The sequence below is a fragment of the Biomphalaria glabrata genome, chromosome 5 (genome assembly GCF_947242115.1).
Source record: "Biomphalaria glabrata chromosome 5, xgBioGlab47.1, whole genome shotgun sequence".
In the NCBI taxonomy this organism is placed as follows: domain Eukaryota; kingdom Metazoa; phylum Mollusca; class Gastropoda; family Planorbidae; genus Biomphalaria; species Biomphalaria glabrata.
Window position 1 is genome coordinate 11,193,624 of NC_074715.1, and position 19,252 is coordinate 11,212,875.

The 19,252-nt window shown below is 36.5% G+C and overlaps 2 protein-coding genes across 3 annotated transcripts in view; one reads left to right on the top strand and one right to left on the bottom strand.

Moving 5' to 3' along the window:
• LOC106062428 (uncharacterized) lies at positions 1-6,171 on the bottom strand. Its single transcript, XM_013220700.2, has 3 exons — positions 6,013-6,171; positions 3,509-4,099; positions 1-205 (listed from the first exon to the last, which is right to left on the bottom strand). The coding sequence occupies exons 2-3, from the start codon at positions 4,089-4,091 to the stop codon at positions 162-164; spliced, it is 627 nt and encodes a 208-aa protein (XP_013076154.2). The 5' UTR covers positions 4,092-4,099; positions 6,013-6,171; the 3' UTR covers positions 1-161.
• Positions 2,679-19,252, top strand: part of LOC106062426 (ATP-dependent DNA helicase PIF1-like) — a 23,794-nt gene continuing 7,220 nt past the window's right edge. Inside the window, exons 1-8 of one of the 2 annotated variants that reach the window (XM_056029299.1) lie at positions 2,679-2,986; positions 13,189-13,347; positions 14,377-14,544; positions 15,162-15,594; positions 15,890-15,979; positions 16,364-16,517; positions 17,885-17,999; positions 18,927-19,033. In XM_056029299.1, coding sequence (XP_055885274.1) covers positions 13,192-13,347; positions 14,377-14,544; positions 15,162-15,594; positions 15,890-15,979; positions 16,364-16,517; positions 17,885-17,999; positions 18,927-19,033 — 1,223 coding nt within the window. In that variant the 5' untranslated portion in view covers positions 2,679-2,986; positions 13,189-13,191. Of the gene's footprint in view, positions 2,987-11,734; positions 11,803-13,188; positions 13,348-14,376; positions 14,545-15,161; positions 15,595-15,889; positions 15,980-16,363; positions 16,518-17,884; positions 18,000-18,926; positions 19,034-19,252 lie in introns of those variants that run through there. The other variant, XM_013220697.2, reaches the window with a different exon arrangement.

Here is a 19,252-nt window from a genome sequence, read left to right on the forward strand (position 1 = left end):
TTATGTATGTGTGTATATATATATATATGTATTTTATTCTCTGTTGTTGCCAAGTGTTAACATGTACACTGAAAATAGCAGGCCTTGTAACAACTAGCTGATTTCTTTTTAAAAAATGTATGTTGATTGTCTACTGGGTAGTGCTGTGGCTAGTGAGTTGTTCAATCATCGTCACCATCAAAATCCCAGTCATAGCCATAATATGCTGTGAAAAGTAATGAAACGAATTATTTTTATTTACTGGTATTTAATATTTTGTTAGTGATTATAGCTACTGGGAATTTTCGCATAGACTCAAGGGTGCGAAAGAAAATGATATATGGAAGACCTTATAAAATATTTCAGTGCTCAAAAACTCTTATTGTAAATAGCTTATCTCATGTATCACTTATTGTGTGCTCCGGAATACACACACATACACGTTTTATGCTATTGAAGATATTTATTGGGTGATTTAAAAAAAAAAACATCACATCATTTATGGCAATATGTATTGTCCACGAAAATAAATCTGCAGGTTTACGGTTCAGACCGTCGCAAGTTGCATCCGAGAGCTGATCTCGGACAATGGTCGCAGGATTGATGCCAAAAAGCACAATGATTAGGATTCAGTGAAATCGCTTTTGGCCCAAATAATCTTAAGTTAAAAAACTCTAAATACAAAACTACCATATTCCCTGTCTGTACATGAAACAGCTACAAATTATTTGCAGCCAGCCATACACATTTTGTAAATGACTTTCTGGGAAATCCATTCTTTTTGTTAGATCTTATAGGAAACCAGAGACTGCATCACATACTTAAGGAATACCTTTTTTTTTTAATGTTAGTCATTTTATATTTTTAACTATAAAGATCCACCCATAACCCACGAAGAGATAGTAGGTTTAAAAAAAAAAAAAGTACTAACATAAAACTGGGTAAGTGAACACGAATCTCGAAAACGGCATTAACGATTTTCCTAGAAATTTGACAGTTTATGTACATCTTTTGGGGAAAAGAATTACTAGCTAATTATCCACACAAGGTGACATTCATTTGAATTTATTATAGTTTCTCTCATACTTTAGTCGTAAGTGGTATTTCAAAGAGGGACCATCTGTGAGTTTGTATGAACGTACAGGATGGGGGAAGCATAGTTTGTACATGAAAGATTTCATTTATAGGCTATGCGTCATTGTCGTTTTTTAGTTCACTAGTCAGTAGCATTTCTAGCGCCGGTGCCACCCCTCCCCCATGCAATGAAAACTATCGTTGGGTTGTTAATAAATCGAATCAATTGTATCTATTTTGTTGGTCATTTTATCAACAGCTATTGTAGGCCTATATTAAAATATACGATTATTAGAAGCCAACCTAACGTCAGCTGAATATGTTTTCATTTTCGGATACTAATGACTTAAACTTTATCAAAACTGTTTTACATTAGGCCAGCGTTTCTCAAACTTTTACTGGCCATCGTTAAAAAAATAATAATTAGGAGCCTACAACCAAAGTGGAGGTGCTGAGAGCGTTCTCTGGTTACATCGTTGAATCGCAAGCGTGCTTAGGTGCTGTCAGGAAAGGACAGAGAGGGATGAAGACATAGGAGCTTAGTTCGGATGATCCAGAGAGAATCATGATTCTAGAGGTCGCAGAGTAGACGATGAGAGAGTATACCAAATTATTACAGAATGTATTGTCTTGCATGGAAATATGGTAGAGAGAGAGGACTGGTACACTAGTGAGTGTTACCCGGCGCGGAGCGCACCCCTCAGTAGCCCCATGGAGACTCTCTCTTCCATTTGTCCTCCCACAATTCAATTTTCTATCACGAAAAACATTTTTTAATTTACTTTAAAAAAAAAAAAAAAAAAAGCTTAACAAATTTGTGTAATTATATCATTTAGTAGGCCTACGGATCGACCTAGACATAATAAATCTGTGCGATTAGAAGTTTTTGTTTAGCTTTCTTAATGCGCTATGCCCCTATCCCTTGTCTGGACCAGTTGGAAAGAAGGGGATATCTTGGTGAATGTTTACATGTTCGTTTTTTTATTTTAATGCATTAAAAAAATGTTCAATCAGGGCGCAAGAATCCTTAAGGGGACTAATTTAACTTATAATCACGACAATTGTCAAGAACGATTTCTTTTCCTTGTTCATCATACTTAGCAAAATGATTAATTACCAAAAGTTAATGAACTTAAATTAACTAGTTGGTTTATTTTTTGTTTTATTGATTCTTGTGTTGTCAGGTTAAAGAAGTAATTTGCAAAATATTCAGCTTAATTCGAGATTGGGTGTGGGAGAAAAAAACTTTTTTACCATACAAACAGAAGACGTAAGCTATGTAAAAAGCAGTGGGTAAACAAGGCCAAGAACTCTGGGATCGATAGCAGATAACGCGTGAACCAATGGAAAAAAAATGTTGGCCACATGACTGATCTATAAAAGTTTGGTTTATATTCAGTAAGGTATTAGTCTATATAATACGCATTTAAAGTTTTTGTTTTATTTTTTTATAGGCTTATGTAAATTGTTATCAGATTATTTTAACTTGAGAACGAATTTTAACAGGACCACGTTTTTGTACTAAGTCTAAGATGACTTACAATACATGGAATACTCATTGATGGAGGTACTTTGTTTTATTATATATCTTTTGGGGGTATGGGGATTAAGCAATTTCCCAACAGACTTTAACTATTTAATAAGAATTAATCACTTCCTGTATTAGGCCTATCATTCACAAAGCTATTCAGAACGAGGCAAGTTCTGCATATAATTATATGAAATCGAAAAACAAGCAAAATGTAAAATATAATAGATAGGCCTATTATTAAAACGTATCTAAGATAAATAACTGCACATTTACAGCCACATTAACGCTATTTCATTAACTGACTGGTTAAATTTCTTTGTTCACTTATTCGTGTTTTCTTGGGAACAAGATTGATGGAATGAAACGCAAGAGAAACAGCGTGTTCAAAATGTGCACCAGACAGTGAGTAGATAAAAGCTACGTAAAAATAAATAAAAGCATAGGCTCACATGTATAGCTTATGTAGGCTTATATAGATTACATAGCGACTGCAAGCTAACACTAACCCATAGGACCCTCATTCAAATTACCAAAATGGATACATCATTCTAGCTTTATATATCATTTTGCTGTACATCTTGATATCCAAAGAAAAATTCTGAGGACTCTCTAAGAGCCTATGCTGTTAATCCCTTTGCTCACCCTTAAATCCGGGCCTGGCCACTATTATCTGACGTCTAATACCTGGGTTCCTGGTTCGAATCTAGGTGAAGACTGGGATTTTGAATTTCTGGACTTTTAGGGCGTCACTGAGTCCACCCAACTCTAATGTGTAGCTGACTTAAGTTGGGGAAAGTAACCGTTGGCCACAGAAACAGATGACCTTAACATCATCTGCCCTATAGATTGCAAAGTCTGAAAGAGGAACTTTACTTTTCTTTTTCTAATACAAGCACTGGGCATGCTAAATGTAAATGAACTCACCTGGAGATCCGTATCCACTGAATCCGTATCCAAGACCACCATAGTTGTTGTAGTTATTGTAGGTGTTGTAGTTATTGTAGGCGTTGGCACTAGCACTAGCGCTGGCTGCGGCGGAGGCTTGTGCGTAGGCGTTGTTGTTGCCCCAGCCTCCGTAGTTACCTCCCCATCCACCCAAGCCTCCGTAGTTGCCTCCCCATCCACCATAGTTTCCGCCCCACCCTCCATAGTTACCGCCATAGTTACCACCCCATCCTCCACCCAAACCTCCCCAACCGCCGTATCCGCCTTTACCTCCCCAACCGCCGTATCCGCCTTTACCACCCCAACCGCCCAAACCTCCCCACCCACCATAACCCCCTTTGCCGCCCCATCCGCCGTAGCCCTTGCCGCCCCATCCGCCGTAGCCTCCCAAGCCGCCCCATCCGCCGTAGCCCTTGCCTCCCCATCCGCCATAGCCTCCGTAGCCGCCAAGTGCGTAGCCCTTGCCGTAACCACCGTATGACGGATAGGTGTTGTAACTGTATCCGGAGACACTCAGGGTCAATGCAACGACCAACACTAGCAGACACGAAAGATGATTCATGGTGAAATCTGCAATGAATAAATAGAACACAATAATCAAAAACAAGAATTAACACGTTTGAATTTAGTTTAAGATTAAAATAAACGCAAAAGTACAAGTAGTCTGGTAGCCTATTTAACGACCCGATTTGGGATTGTTGTTTTTTTTTTTTTTTCCACTTTGTTTGAATAATGTTTCACGTGTTTCGGATGTTCCTTCAGAGTTGTAGATAATTGACTTCTTAGTCCTAATCTCCCGCAGGAGGACGGGGGAAAAGCTGCTGGCAGGATATGAACCCGGGACCATCAAGGCGACCGAACAACAGTCCAGCGCACATTTTAAAGATCCCTTTTAAATAGTCATTAAAAAAAATCCTTTTTTGATACAATCAAAAAATCTTAGACATTTCATTCCGCAGTGCTGAAAAATGCACAAAACTTATCTTTTTGTGATATGTTAAAATACTTCTCTCATCAATACTTCCGTTTTTTAAACACCAGATACCAAAAAAAAAAACAAAAAAAAACTTGTCTTTTATTATATATAGTAGCCTCCGTGAAATCACCAATAGCTGTTAGCCCTCTCTTTTGAATTAATATCAGAAATTCACACAATGAATGAACATGAAAATCCCGGTAACGCTTGGGGAGGGGTGTGTGTGTGTGCATGGATCTTAAAAGGACATTTTATGGAGAAATAAAAATTAATTTGAAGAAAAAGGTACACTGTTTAGACCACCCTCATTTAAATTTCAATTTAGTGGGTCTACAATTTTAAGCAATAAAATAAATTAATATAGAAAAACAAGAGAGGGCGATGTGGGCAAATGTAAAGGCATTTTAAGGGAAACGTAAAGAAAAACGGTTTAAAAAATAGATATATTGAAAGAGATTATGATATTAATAGGAAAATTAAACAATGACAAGGGGAGACTTAGGTCTAAAATCAATTAGACCTATTAAATCTAGATCTCTATAGGTCTGTTCCTATGCTGTGTCTCGTTCGTTTAGGCTACCTTCCCCTAGTGTAGTCACTACTGACCTAATATAGTCTGCCAAACGTTCAATGTAGCTAACTAAATAATTGCAAATTACAAACAAAAGGGATGATAAATTTAAGTGCTAAACAGTGCCAGACGATTCTCGTAAACGTTTCCAAATACAAAGATTATCCAAACTTCCTGTATTCTGGACACCGGATACACCAAATGTTATTTAAAGTTATCCTCCGTAGATGAAAATCTCCATTAGAGGACCAATACAAGCTAACTCTTAAAAAAAACACAACATTATGGCTAGGCAGACATGTATGGGCCTAAACATGTGGGGCACCACGATAAAAAATCATGGAAAAATAACTCTTTCATTTCTGCAAGCCAGACTAGAGTTATCCCACGTATACTTTTTTTAATTTACTTATAAACACTCTATACAGGATTATATTTTTTTAACGTTTATGTCTTTCAATTAATATCAAAATTTCGTCCGTTTATTTTTCTCTCATAATAAGCCTTTTGTAAATACCACTAAACTTGTTATCATTCAGTAGCATGAAATCATACTGAAAACAAATGAATGCTAGCTATTGTGATATTCAGAACAAGCGCAGACATAATTCTTTAAAACTGAAAGTCTTATTAAATATTATTCCGTCATTGTGTAGTTGTGTAAGCATTAACTTCTGTGCTTAGTTCTCTCAGCAAGATACTGTATTAAAATTGGCTTTTACTTTGTTTATTTTACTGACGATCCTATGCTTCGTACCTAAACCTTGTAAAAATATAAAATATCGTATATCAAATTGACATTTTTAATATTATCTTTGTTGTTGTTTTTTTTTATTAACGCAATTTTGTAAAAAAAAAAAAAAAAAAAAAAACACCAGAAAAAAATGGATAAATACGATCTAAATTGAAAAGATAACCTTAAAACTGTCAACTTACTGTTTTAAGCACGGCTACTATCTCTTGGAAAAAAGCGGCACTTTCAACTCAATAATTATTTCTAAGTTCTCGACTTTTATACTTTTCTTTTCATGAAAATGCCGGGCTAATCACTAGTCTACTGTCCTTCACTTCACCCTACAACTCATCGCATGCCCCTGGGGGGAAATTGGCGGCCAAGCGAGCATAGTTTTAGAATTTTACTGTCGTATTAGAATGTCACAGAAATATTTGATGAATGAAATTTCTACATACGGATGAGAAAAAGCAAAAAGTTGATGGGGTCGTTTGCGGTTTTCGATGAGTTTATCGGCAGGATTAAACGCTGATCTTATCTCTTGTCAAATTAGCTCGATGGCTTACCCATCACTCCATTCATGACATCGTCTAGTTAAAGTGTGATAGACCAATGTTTAAGCATTTTGTCAGTGACTGCGGGCTTAATCTCAAGATGGCACGTGCTGGTAAAGAAGAGCAATAATAATAGATGGAAAATGGCGTGTACTAAAAATGTGAATATATGTATGTCTTAAGTCAGGGCCGGTCTTAGGCTACTGCAACCTACGCGCTCGCAGTGGGCCCCGCGCTTTCATAGCCCCCGCGCTAATTCTAGGTGTAGTAATAAAGTTGCAAAATATATACGAAAAATTCCTGGAATTCTCTCAAATTTATTAAAAATCTCCCGAAAACTCATAAAAATCTCCTGAAAAATAGACAAAATGTCATTTGTGAATGTCATTCATTGCGGTAAACGCCAAAATCCTACGAGCGATAAAAGAAAAAAAAAGGCATTGTAAACTTTCATGTAAAAAAATGTAATAGTCGGGCGAATTTTCACCTGAATCGGATGTTCCAATACTTTATTTACTTTCGTAGTCACTGGCACAATACCATATGTTGCAAGGCTCGTAAAGTAAAGTAAATTTGATCGCAATTTTGTACTTAGTAATGAATACAATTCAAAGTCGAATTTTTTTTTGCAATACAAAATCTTCATTTTCACTTATTATCCGTATTCCCACCCAGAGTAGGCCCCGCGCAATCAGTTTCGCATAGGGCCCCGCAATTGTTAGGACCGGCCCTGTCTTCAGTGATATTAGGGAAGCTTTGTATTTTGTGAAATGGACATATTTTGATGGTCCTTTTTGGGTCTGGGCTTTTTTTTAAAGTCTGTAGTTAACGTGTGCTTTGTTCTGTCACACGTATTCTTTCCGCTTCGGACTGTCTCCACTAGGGTTGGGAATACTAACCCTGACGTCTCTTACACCTGACGTCCCACAGGAGTATTGGACCGGGACGTAGATTCTCTTATCTGAAGGAAAGTCGTAAACTTGTGGAGGAAACAAACAAATGTTTGGAAACTGGAAACAAGAGAAGCGCAAGTGTCGATGTAAAAAAGAGAGAGTGTTGTTTATTGTTGTAGAAAGGAGGTTCTCAAACTTTTTTGGACTTGGGGACTCCTTTATATAGTTTTCAAATTTCAATTTTGTGAATATGCCTATAGGCCTAACTTTTGTTTAAAATAATATTTAAAAAATTAATGAGGTGGATGAGATTTTATCAGTGTATTTATGTACGGCACAATGTTTGTAATTAGCGACCTCAAATATCAATAAGCACAAATTTCTAGTCAGTTTCTTTTATTTGTAATGAGGTTTATTACTGTAATAAATCCATGTTTTACCAAATAAGAAGATGCGAACGCAGTCAGCATTTTCTGTTCCCATAATGCTAGATATAAAATTGGAATCTGTTTTTTTTAAACGAGAATTTTTGGTTTGTGTTATTTCAATAAGCTGCTCCCGTATTAATGTGGATTCACTTGTGATTGGAATCTGAGTTTGTCCACACGCAAAATGGTTCATTCGGGTTTATCCAAGTGTTTTAGGTCGTCAAAGAATAGTTAGTTAAGTAATAAAGATATTAAACAGTAGTGCGTGGCGAGCTAATTATTTTAAAAATTATCTGATCGGATAAACTTGCTTTTAGCAGAAAATTTACTTTAATTGTATAAAATTTCCACTTTTCTGCGGACCCCCTACGGTCGCCTTGAGAACCCTTGGGGATCCGCGTACCTCTGTTGTAGAATATATACAGTAGAGTAACCTGGGAAGTTAATAGTAGTTCAGCTAGGTGGAGAGATTGCTTTTCCTTGTCATGTGATACTGGTGGGTGACTTTGTCCGAGACCAATCGTTATAGAAGGCCTACGATGTCGCAACCTGTGGGCAGCTTAGACCAATAGCTCGTTGCCACGTCAAAGGTCAGTGTTGAGGGCTTCTATAACGAATACGTTTTATGAAGAATGTGTGTGTTTTGTGGCAGCCCCTTTTGTTAATTAAACAGATGAAAACGCAAAATCTACTTGTAGACTAAACATGTATATAAAGCCTTAATATTGTTATATTTAAAGGAAAGTTCCCCTAACAGATGATGTAAAGGTCAACTGTTTGAACTGTTTCTGTGGCCTTCGGTTAACTAAGGTGTCATGTGGCTAGCACAACGACCAACCACCTTTACTTTTTCCCAACTAAGTCAGGTAGGCCTACCCATTAGAGCTGAGTGGACTCAGAGGTGCCCTAAGGATCCTGAAATTAAAAATCGCATGCTTCACCAGGATTCGAACAAGGGACACAGGTTTGGAAGCTAAACGCTTACTTTACCACTCATCCACCACCTCCTTTGTGATATTTAGTTAGCTAGAATTAAGAGAGAGAGAGAGAGACTTGGAGAGAAAGTTAGACACTAGAGAGCTGTATTATAGAAATGTATTAATAAACATAGAAGAGATAGACTTGTCTTTGCTGTTGTTTGAAGAATAGAACTTAGAGTGATAAACCAACAATAAAAGAACGTGCACTGTAAGAGATACTTAGTGGCCCAAGACCTACTTCCAACTTTTGATTTTGAGGATAGTGATTGTGATAAAGACATGCGACTTTTCTATTAGAAGTGCACTGACAAGTGCACCACAATACATGTCATTAAGTTTTATGTCATGCTCTCTTTCTCTCTCTTATTATTAAAAAAAAATATATACCTTTGCTGGTACTGCCTTTTATAACACAACGAAAGCAAAATAAAATTATAAAAGAATTTGATACCTTTTGTTAGGATTTTTAAAGTGTCCGCTTGGGCCCCCATTTGGTCATGGGCCCGGGTTCATTGAGCCCCATCGCGCCATGAATGCTACGCAACTGTCTCTATCTTTTTCACTGCCTGATCTCAACCTGTCGTCACTTTTGATCCAGACACTGCTGACACTATTTTTATTTATTTATAAAGATCCACTCAAAGACTTCGTATAAATTTAGAGAAAAAATAGGGGAAAATAGGATAGCTCCCATGCCATGTAATATACGCTTTAGAGTTTAGAGTGACGGTTACGATGGGCCCTGAGTTTGATCCTTGACCCCCGCTATCTCCCAGCAGTCCCACAGGAGGTTTGGGATGGTATAACTTTTTCTTTGCTACAATGCAAAGTTTAATTTGATCTTGAAAATATTAAGTCCTCGTCTTTGAGCTCAATGAGTAGGGCAACAGATAGGTGGATTCTTTTTGTTGAAAGATATGTCTGATACAACTGTTTTGAGAGAGGAGAGGTGGTGGGGGGATGTGTCAGATGTTAGTAATTGATCGTTCTTCCCGCTGGGCTTACTGTCAAACGATCGCGCTCCTACCAACTCAATTAACAACTGTGATTGGCAGGTACTCCATACTCGACATAACACTGACGGTATTTCTCCAGGCGTAAACATGATTTGGGGAGGTTGGGGGGGGGGGATAAACTATGATGACATTTTTGTCACAGAACTCATTAAATGTCACCCAGACATAGTAGTTAGCAGTCACATAACTTGGAGGGTCTCAAATTGTGGTTCGCGACCATCTAAGATTGAAACATTTAGTTCCTACGAATGGGTTTTAATGTCGCATCAGTGGCCCACATTTTCAATGGGACATGTTTTTTAACAAAAGGAATATGAAGATATAGTAAAGTAAAGTTCCCTTTACAGACCTGTTGATCTATAGTGCAGATGATGTAAAAGTCAACTGTTTCGGTGGCCTACTGTTAACGAGAGTGTCATGTGGCCAGCACAACGACCAGCCGTCTTTTACCTCAACTAATGCCAGTTACACTTTAGAGCTGGATGGACTCGGAGGCGCCCAAAGATCCCGAAATTAAAAATCACAGTCTTCACCATGATTCGAACCAGGGACCTCTAGGTTCGGAAGCCAAGCGCTTTACCGCTTAGCTACCGCGCCTCTGGCCCTAATCACTCCAAGAGGTAACCTTTAAGAAGCATCTTGCCGGTCCAAAGCCTATGTGAAGGAGGAAGGTTTGACGTGAGACTAACAATCTACCTTTACAAAAATGCATTGCCAAAGACAGCACAAAGCCAAAAAGACCTTGGTCACGGGGATTCCTTTCAAGAAGAGTTCATGACGCACACCAGTGAAATCCCAATGGGAAGCTGGTGGGCCAACAAATCTACTGATGACCAAAGCAAAAACCAGAATAGGGACCTGGAATTTTAGAACCCTACTAGAGTGTGGAAAGTTCATCAAGTCGCAAAGGAGATGAGGAGATATAGATTAATATTAAGGTGCCCGGACTAGCGGAAACAAGATTGTCCGCAGGTGGTCTATTTAGATTTTCTTTTCGCCGTCTGCGTCTGTCCTAGGCAGCGGATTTTCTTTTGGTCTCAAATGTGTATCCCGCGGCCTTTGTGAGTGACCTCCAGCTGTCTCATTCTGAGGCTGCATGCAACCAGGTGCTCTCTTCTTTTGACTTCTATGTCAGCTAAGGCAAGTTGGCGTCTAAGCTGGTCTTTAAAGCGTTTCCGTGGGGCGCCTCTGTTTCGTACCACCTTTTTAACTCACAAAAAAAAAAAGACTGCCTTTTCGCATACGTTCGTCCCCCATACGGGATACGTGCCCTGCCCAGCGTAACTGTCGGACCATAAGAATTCCCTCTATACTGTCCATACCGGCGTTCGCAAGGACATCGCTGTTTGTAGTGCGGTCCTGCCACCGTATGTCCATGATGGAGCGCAAGCACCTTTGGTGAAAGCGCTCAAGTAGTCATAGTTGTTTTCTGAATAGTGTCCATGTCTCAGATCCATATAAAAGGATTGAAAGAACCATCGCTTTGTAGACATTGATTTTTGTAGACAGGTGGAGACAAAGACATATTACTTAATTTGAACCAAGTAGACAACATAGGAGATATGTGTGTGTGTGTATGAGTGTATATAAATTATATAAATGCATATATCTGTGGCACTTTACGACTCGAGAGATTACCTTTTCTCTATGCAACTTCTTGTGTGACTAAAGAGGCCAATCCTTGATACACATCTGCGGTGACAGGTTGGGCATATGTAATCACCAGACGCCGTTGCATTTTCACCCTTCTTTCTTCTACTGTTGAGTATGGCATCTGCAATCCGGTACCCTTTCTTTATGCTCGCTCTCCGTGTGAATCTATCAAGTGCCACTTTTCCCAGCTGACTGTGTCGATTTTAAAGAGCTACATGTCGCGTTTGCAGACATCCGTATAGCCTACTTTTACTTTTCATGCATGTACTATATAAAAGATATATGATTATGTATATAGGTCTGTGATCTACGATTTCTGAGTGGCTGCGATGTAACTAGCCTATAAACATTTTAAAAAATATTAACTTGATAAACGTTACTTCAAAGTGGAAGATTGTTACTTTTTTTTTCTATTCTTGACTCGAGACATTCGAAATTCAAATACTGAAATACAGCACTGGTGACACTGGTGTGTTGGACAATTTCATTTGCTCTTGACTCTAAATAGATCTAGTTCTAGATTACCTAGATCTATAAGTTATATCTACAGATTATCAGATAGAATAATAGATCTAGATGTAATCTATATTATAATTAATAATATAATATTATAAAGTATATAAAAAGTATATTAAATATTATTATAATTATGTCTATTCGATTGTAGATAGAATCACAGATCTAGTCAATCTAGACTCTAGACTTCTAGTATTCTAGACTAGAGTCTATCTAATTTATTTCTAGCCATTCTAGGTCTCATCTACTAATGATCTATATGACTAAACTAAGTCTTAAGTCTAGTATCATAGTATGATATTCAATGACAATTGCCCATCTATGACTAAGACTAAGTCTATTCTAGATCAGATATAATCATATATATATATATTTTATATAATATAAATAGTATATTCTGTATATTAATACTAGTCTAGTGTCAGTACTGTGACTATTATATCTAGATCTAGAATCTAGTAGATCTTGTAATCTAGTACTACTAGTAGCAGTATTAGACTAGTATAGTAACTAGTTAAACTAGTATTAGAAACTAAGACTAGATTATAGTAGATCTAGATCTAGTTATTCTAGTATGAGTAGTAGTAGTAGAATAGGGCTAGTTGCCGCTAGATCTAGTTTAAAAATTTAAAAGTAGAGAGTAGAGTCTTAATCTTAAGTACTCTTAAGTCTTAACTGAGTATAGACATAGATTGTCATAGATCTAACAAAACTCTAGACACTCTACTCACAACTCACACTAAGTACTAGATGTCTAGAATGTTACCAGAATAGATCTATAGATTTAGATGGTATTATACTTATACTATATAGTATATATGGTAACTAGACTAGGTCACTAGCTTAGCTAGTCTAGATTTATATTCTAGATCTATATAACACAAGTGTAGTATGTAGATCTAGATCTATAGCTCTAGACATTTTTTACTATATGAATAGGTCTTAATATTTTTAAAAAATTCCCATGCACCCCCTTCTGCCCCCCCCCACCCCAAAAATAAAGTTTCAATAAAAATACTGACTATTTTACCAATAAATATTTACAAAGGCATAGTCCTTCCTGAAACAACAATAGTAAGATGCCCCCCCCCTCCCAAAAAATTATAGCTATATACCCGAACAACCTTATAAAAAATTTGATAATATAGATAGATTTATTAGGAAAAAAAATTTGGGTAGGGATGATTTAGCCCCCAATTTAGGCTTTGGAAGGGACACTGTTAGTTGACCCCACTGAGAATCATCCCCACAATGCCTCTGTTGGTTAAATATTTGAATTATGTTGCTCTAATATTAGCGCCTCTTTTTTTTTTATGCCTCATTTTCTTTTTCTCTTTAGCTTATGATAATTAACTGTGGCAATATGGAGAATCCCACTTTGGTGTGTTCAGTGTCTATAGAAGAACTCTCCCCTACTGGAAACATTTTGAGGAAAGTGCACCACAGAAGTTTGACCATGACACTAGGTAGAGATGAGTTCAGGGAGCTTCAAATGAAGGTTAGTTTTTATTTAGTCATACTTAGTTTTAATTTACTTTGATTGTACATATGTGATAATTAGTGAAGGGCTGCAGTTGCACCCCAGCTTCATTTCTCCACCATAAACAATTTGGAGAACTTTCATTAATTTGACCTTAACAGTATTTTCTTGTGCATACGTGTCTAATCCGCACATTCGAATACACTGCACAGATCATAAATAAGTAAAAACAAAATCTTACAACCCGCAACCGTATACACCTCACAAGTGCAAAGTGTGACTTGCCCTACGATTGGCCTGATTTTGCATCTGTTGGTACTTGGCCTTGTTGTGTACGCTATTCATTCCCAGGGCAATCAGCATAACAGATATTCTTGTAGTTCCAACGTCGTAGTGTATAGTGTGCAGCATGGGCAATTAAAGTGTATTAATTATAATCAGTACTCAGTGGAGTTTTTTTAAGCCAAAAAAGGCCAAAGCATAATTCAAATACAGCCTATTTTAAGCTGCAATTTTATAAAGTTTTCCAATGTACATTTCACAACCACACAGCCAACTATAGGAGGTTTAAAGACCCACAAGTATGTTCATAATTTCTGTTATACAATGTTAATGAGTAAAATAAATTTTGTAAACCCTGCACATTTGTATACCCTTCACAGCTGCCATTGTTTGTAAAAACTTGAATAACCGGCTGGTCATATTACGAAACTACAGTATTATGATAGTGGTCTTTTGTTTTGTCTGCTTCAAATTTGACACTTCTCTTTCTCTGTTAACTCCATGTGTGGTAAAACTGTTTCCTTTTTCTACAACTTGCGGCTTCTCCTTTCCAATTTGTTGGTGTTTAAGTGTTTGTCAATAAGATACTTATTCTTTTACATAGATGTTTGCTTATGTTAGCTACTTATATCATATTGCTGGCTGCGTCCATTAGCATTCATTTATCAGGCTTCTGTCGCTTGATAGTGTTTATCCATCTATCCCTCTCAGGTCTCCGCTGAGTGAAATGTGCATAAAATTTATTTTTTTTTGGTTGTATTTCAGGTGTCCTTTCCAAAAAAGGAGTGTAAATATGCTGTCAAGGAACTTGTTATCCATAAAAAATTTGTTAAAGATGGTAAAGCCACTATTAAATTACCTGATCATAAAATCCAGTTTATGTTGTCCAACTGCCCACCAGACAAGCTTGTTCTATTTTTACAAACATTGCAGGTAAATAAACAAAATTGTTTGGATGTAAATTACTTTGCATGTTTTTCTTTGTCATTTAAGTTGATTAAATAACTGTCTCAGTCATGAGCTGTCTCTATGTCTTTGTTGAATTTTTCTTTATTTTCTTGCCTTGACTAATCCTGTTGATGTAATATTCAGGCATGAAGTCTTTTTAAACTTATTCTGAATCCATTGGTCATTCTGAGCTATTCCTACATGTGTCGCTTAGGGCTAATGTTATTCACAAGTGGAATTAAATAAGCACATTAGCGCCCCCCCCCCCCCACCACCACCACCACCAAAAAATCAGTTAAAAATGACTTACATAATTTAAGTATACATTAATTTGTTTAAGTATTGTAAACTTATCTTCAGAATCACAAGGAAATGTTTAGATGTTTCTGTCTGAATGAAAATTATTAGATCCTACTCAACTTCCTCTAACATGGCGGGTTTTATACCCAGAACCAAATTATATATCCCATGGCCAGAAAACCATCCATACATTATTGATTTTTAAAAATGTTTTGCATCGAAAATGTCTTGATAATGATTTTGAAATTCATTTCACTTTTAAAACATTAATATAACCATAACTCTAAACTTTTTTTTCAAAGACAAAACTTGATGTTCTCAAACAAAAGGGATTCGTGTCTCAGCGTAGCAAGCTTTTCTCCGGAAAACAACACGACTTTGATGAAATCTCTCCTCTCACGTTAAAAGATCTTCAAGTCGCTCATGCAGGAAAAGCTGCACAACCACCGACACTTAACCTTGCCAACAAAAAAAGACCACTGGAGGCTGCTGGTCAAGTGACAAGCAGCAACCCCACAGAACAAGATGCAAAAAGGTTAAAGCTGGTCGCTACAAAAGCTGCACTATTGAAAATGACAAAAATTAATGGGATTAGCCCTTCTAAGGTTTTAGCCAAACCAGTTCAACTTACTCCGGAACAAAATAATGTATTAGAAGCTGTGTTACGAGGAAGAAATATATTCTTTACAGGGAGTGCAGGAACGGGGAAATCATACCTTTTGAAACGAATTATTGGTAAGTTCATTATTATTTAACAAAAACTCTTTTTTTTTTTTAACTTTATTAGGCCAAACAGCTGATGAAATACTCCTCTTACATCAAATTGCCTTTTATTTAAATAACACATCTAATTTAGTAATGTTTGACTCTATTTGAACATAGCATAGTTAAGTTAGTTAACCATAGGAACTTGCATTGGCTGATTTTTATGATAAAAACAAAATTGCCAAAAAAAAAAAATTACTTTATAAAATATTTATAGTTTGTTGATAATTTTATTTTGATAAGATTTAATATAAATATCTTTTAGGAGCCCTACCTCCCAATCATACATATGCAACTGCGAGTACTGGAGTTGCTGCTTGCCATATTGGTGGTACTACACTGCATTCGTTTGCAGGTTAGTCATTAATTTACTGTCGCTTATAGTTTATTTATAGTAATTTATTAGTAAGTAAGTAGTAAGACCTTGCGATCTATGGGGCAGATAATGTAAAGATAATGTTTCTGTGGCCCACGATTAATAAGGGTGTCATGTGGCCAGCACAACAACCAGCTGCCTTTATTTTCCCCAGCTGTCAGGTACCCATTAGAGCTGGGTGGATTCAGAGGCGCCCTAAAAGTCTCAAAATTAAAAATACCAGGATTCAAACCTGGGACCCCTAGGCTCATAAGTTAAGCATTTACCACTCAGTCACTGTGCCTTCATAGTCATTTATTACTTGTATAATAAATTACAATTGTAAGTAAATGTTGTTTTTAAAGCTGTGTTCCTCTTTTGTAGGGATTGGCTCTGGGAAGGCACCTTTATCCCAATGTGTTCAGATGGCTTCTCAACCCAGGATAGCACAGCAGTGGCGAAGCTGTAAACACCTGATCATTGATGAGATCTCTATGGTGGATGGAGACCTATTTGACAAGCTGGAAACTGTAGCTAGGTAACAGTTTAGTTATTTCTACTTCATAATTAGAATTCTTTTTTCACTGTTGAATTTCATGCATTTTTCTTGGCCCATCTTTAACGCAACGTTTGCTGGAAATGAAAAAATAAGTTGTTTTCTTTTGAGGGCATACCAGAGGCATAGCTAGGGGGGAAGGGGGAATTTGAAAATCTCCCCTGGCCCCCACTTGAGGGGGTCTCCCAAATGAGTGTTTTTTTTTACATTAAATATTATGCAAAAATTCAGGGGCCCAAAAAGAGGTCAAGCTCCCGAGCCCCCAAATGATCATAAATTCCTAGCTACGCCACTGGGGCATACCACACATTCTGAAGTTTGCAGAAGAGTAAGATTGTAAATATGATGCCAAACATAATGTGAAAAAATGATTGACCTTATGTTAAAAATGAGCAAGAAAAAGTTTTGTCAGATTTAGAAAATGATGACAGTAGTTGAAAATAATGAAAATAATTTGACTTTGAAAAGTACAATTCATAGTTTTTGTTTCATTTTATTAATAACATCTTACTTTTCAAGTGATCTACGTTCTATTATCAATTTTAATATCAGTATTAAAGTATTTTGATAGTTCATTAAAATTTTGTGTAATTGTGATGTAATATAAAGCAGTTTATTTTTACATTGAATACTGTCTAGCGCAAGGTCATGTTTGCATGTTGTTGACGAGTAATGACAAGTTTATTTAAAACAATGACAGTTTTTCCATAAGCGCTAATATTAGTTTGGACATTATTTAAAGGGGAAAAAGGTAGTATTTATAAGATGGATATTCTGTTGAAGGACAGCGATGAATAGAGCTAAAGAGTTTAATTTGAACTGTACTGTACATTTATGTAGTATGTATATTATTAAAGTGATTCTTAGTTCCAGATTTATTATTATTATAGCTTTTATATAGCACTACTTTCATGCTTTTATAGCATGCTCAGAGCGCTTTTGGTCCAATCTCATTTGTGGACCAGTGGAGGGGAGGGGGTATCTAGGAGTTTTCCGTGCTGGCTTTAGGCGCTCAGTAAACACAACTCTGCCCGAGTCGGGTGTCGAACCTCGAGCCCCCTTCTAGGTAGCCAAGCCAAGTTCAAGCGCACTTGGCCTCTTGACCACGCTTTGTATTTATTTTAAAAATTTCAGTTTTGAGTTTATACTTTGAATTAGTATCTCTGGCATCACAATGTTGTTTGAGAATTCAGAAATTGTCTAAAGGAGAAATTTATACGAAATATAACATCAGAAAGGCATTGTCTGATCAACACAATCTCATTGTAACATCAAGACACTGTTGTCATCTGGCTCAAACGAATCGTATCACTAATGTTTATTTATTTCTTTGTTTGGATTTATTCTAGAATGGTTCGTAAATCAGATCAACCATTTGGTGGTATCCAGTTAATCTTGTGTGGAGATTTCCTTCAACTGCCCCCTGTCACAAAACCAGGGGAAGTTAGGAAGTTTTGCTTTCAGGTATATGTCTTCTTATAAGTATTTGTTTACTGTATCCATTAACAACTGTAAAAAAAAAAAATTCAACTTTAAACTTACAGGTTTAAAACTAAATATATTTAATTGTCTTGCTTGATGATTGTTTTATGAGTTTTGACTGTTCCTTCAGAAATGAAGATTATTAGGTCCTAGTCCAGACTTCATGCAGGACCGCAGGAGATGGAAGCGAGCATGGTTTTGAACTTGAAACCATCCTGATAAGATTCCAAAGCACATACAACACAGCAAAACAGCCATCCTGTGCATAAACTAATAATTTTGCAATTTGAAAAAAAAAAACATGTCAAAAAGTTTCATAATTGCAAATTGTTCAGTTATGTTAGCACATAACACTGTCTATAATCTTCCATATACATTTACATTATAGGTACCCCTTTCAGATCTAACAATCTGTACAGCAGGATAATGTAATGGTTATTGTTTCTGCGGTTGACAATCAACAAGTGTGGCTAGCACAGCGACCAACCGCCTTTACTTTCCCATAATGTCATAGAGTTGGGTGGACTCAGGGGCGCCCTGAAATCCAAAAGCTCATTTATCAATGTTCACAGAGATTTGAACATGGAACCCTTAGGTTCGGAATACAAATGCTTTTATCTCTCAGCCACCAGATCATAATTTTCCGTAATATAATTTATTTTTTTTAAAATATTCACTTAATTAATTAATAACTCTTTAATGAAGTTTTATGTCAATGTCAACCTTTTGTCACTTTATCTCCTGTTTTGCACTGGAGACGCACACTGGCATTTGTTAATTAGAGTCACAGTTGCATTTGTTTTACTAGAGACACTCAGTGGCATTTTTAAAAATCTCACTAGAGACACATATTGGCAAAAATTATTTTCGTTTTGATGTTCATAGTTGTTTTTTTATTTCTGTTTCAAGAGTGAAGCCTGGCGAAAAAGTATAGAAACCACAATGGAACTGACAGACATTAAAAGACAAGTGGACAAAAACTTTATTAACATCTTGCAGCTTATTAGAAAAGGACTGTAAGTCTATAGATCACCTTTAACCTAATCTAATAAGTGTTATTATCCCTTATCTCTTTCTCTCCTAATTTACGATGCCAATGTTGATTTGATCCCAGTAAACTAAGTGGATTTTTGGATTATAAACATTAATTTGTGCAGTGTAAAAAGAGCATGCATTCTCCTTTAATTCCATACCTAATATAACATTTTCTGAGAACAAACAAACAAGTTATTGAA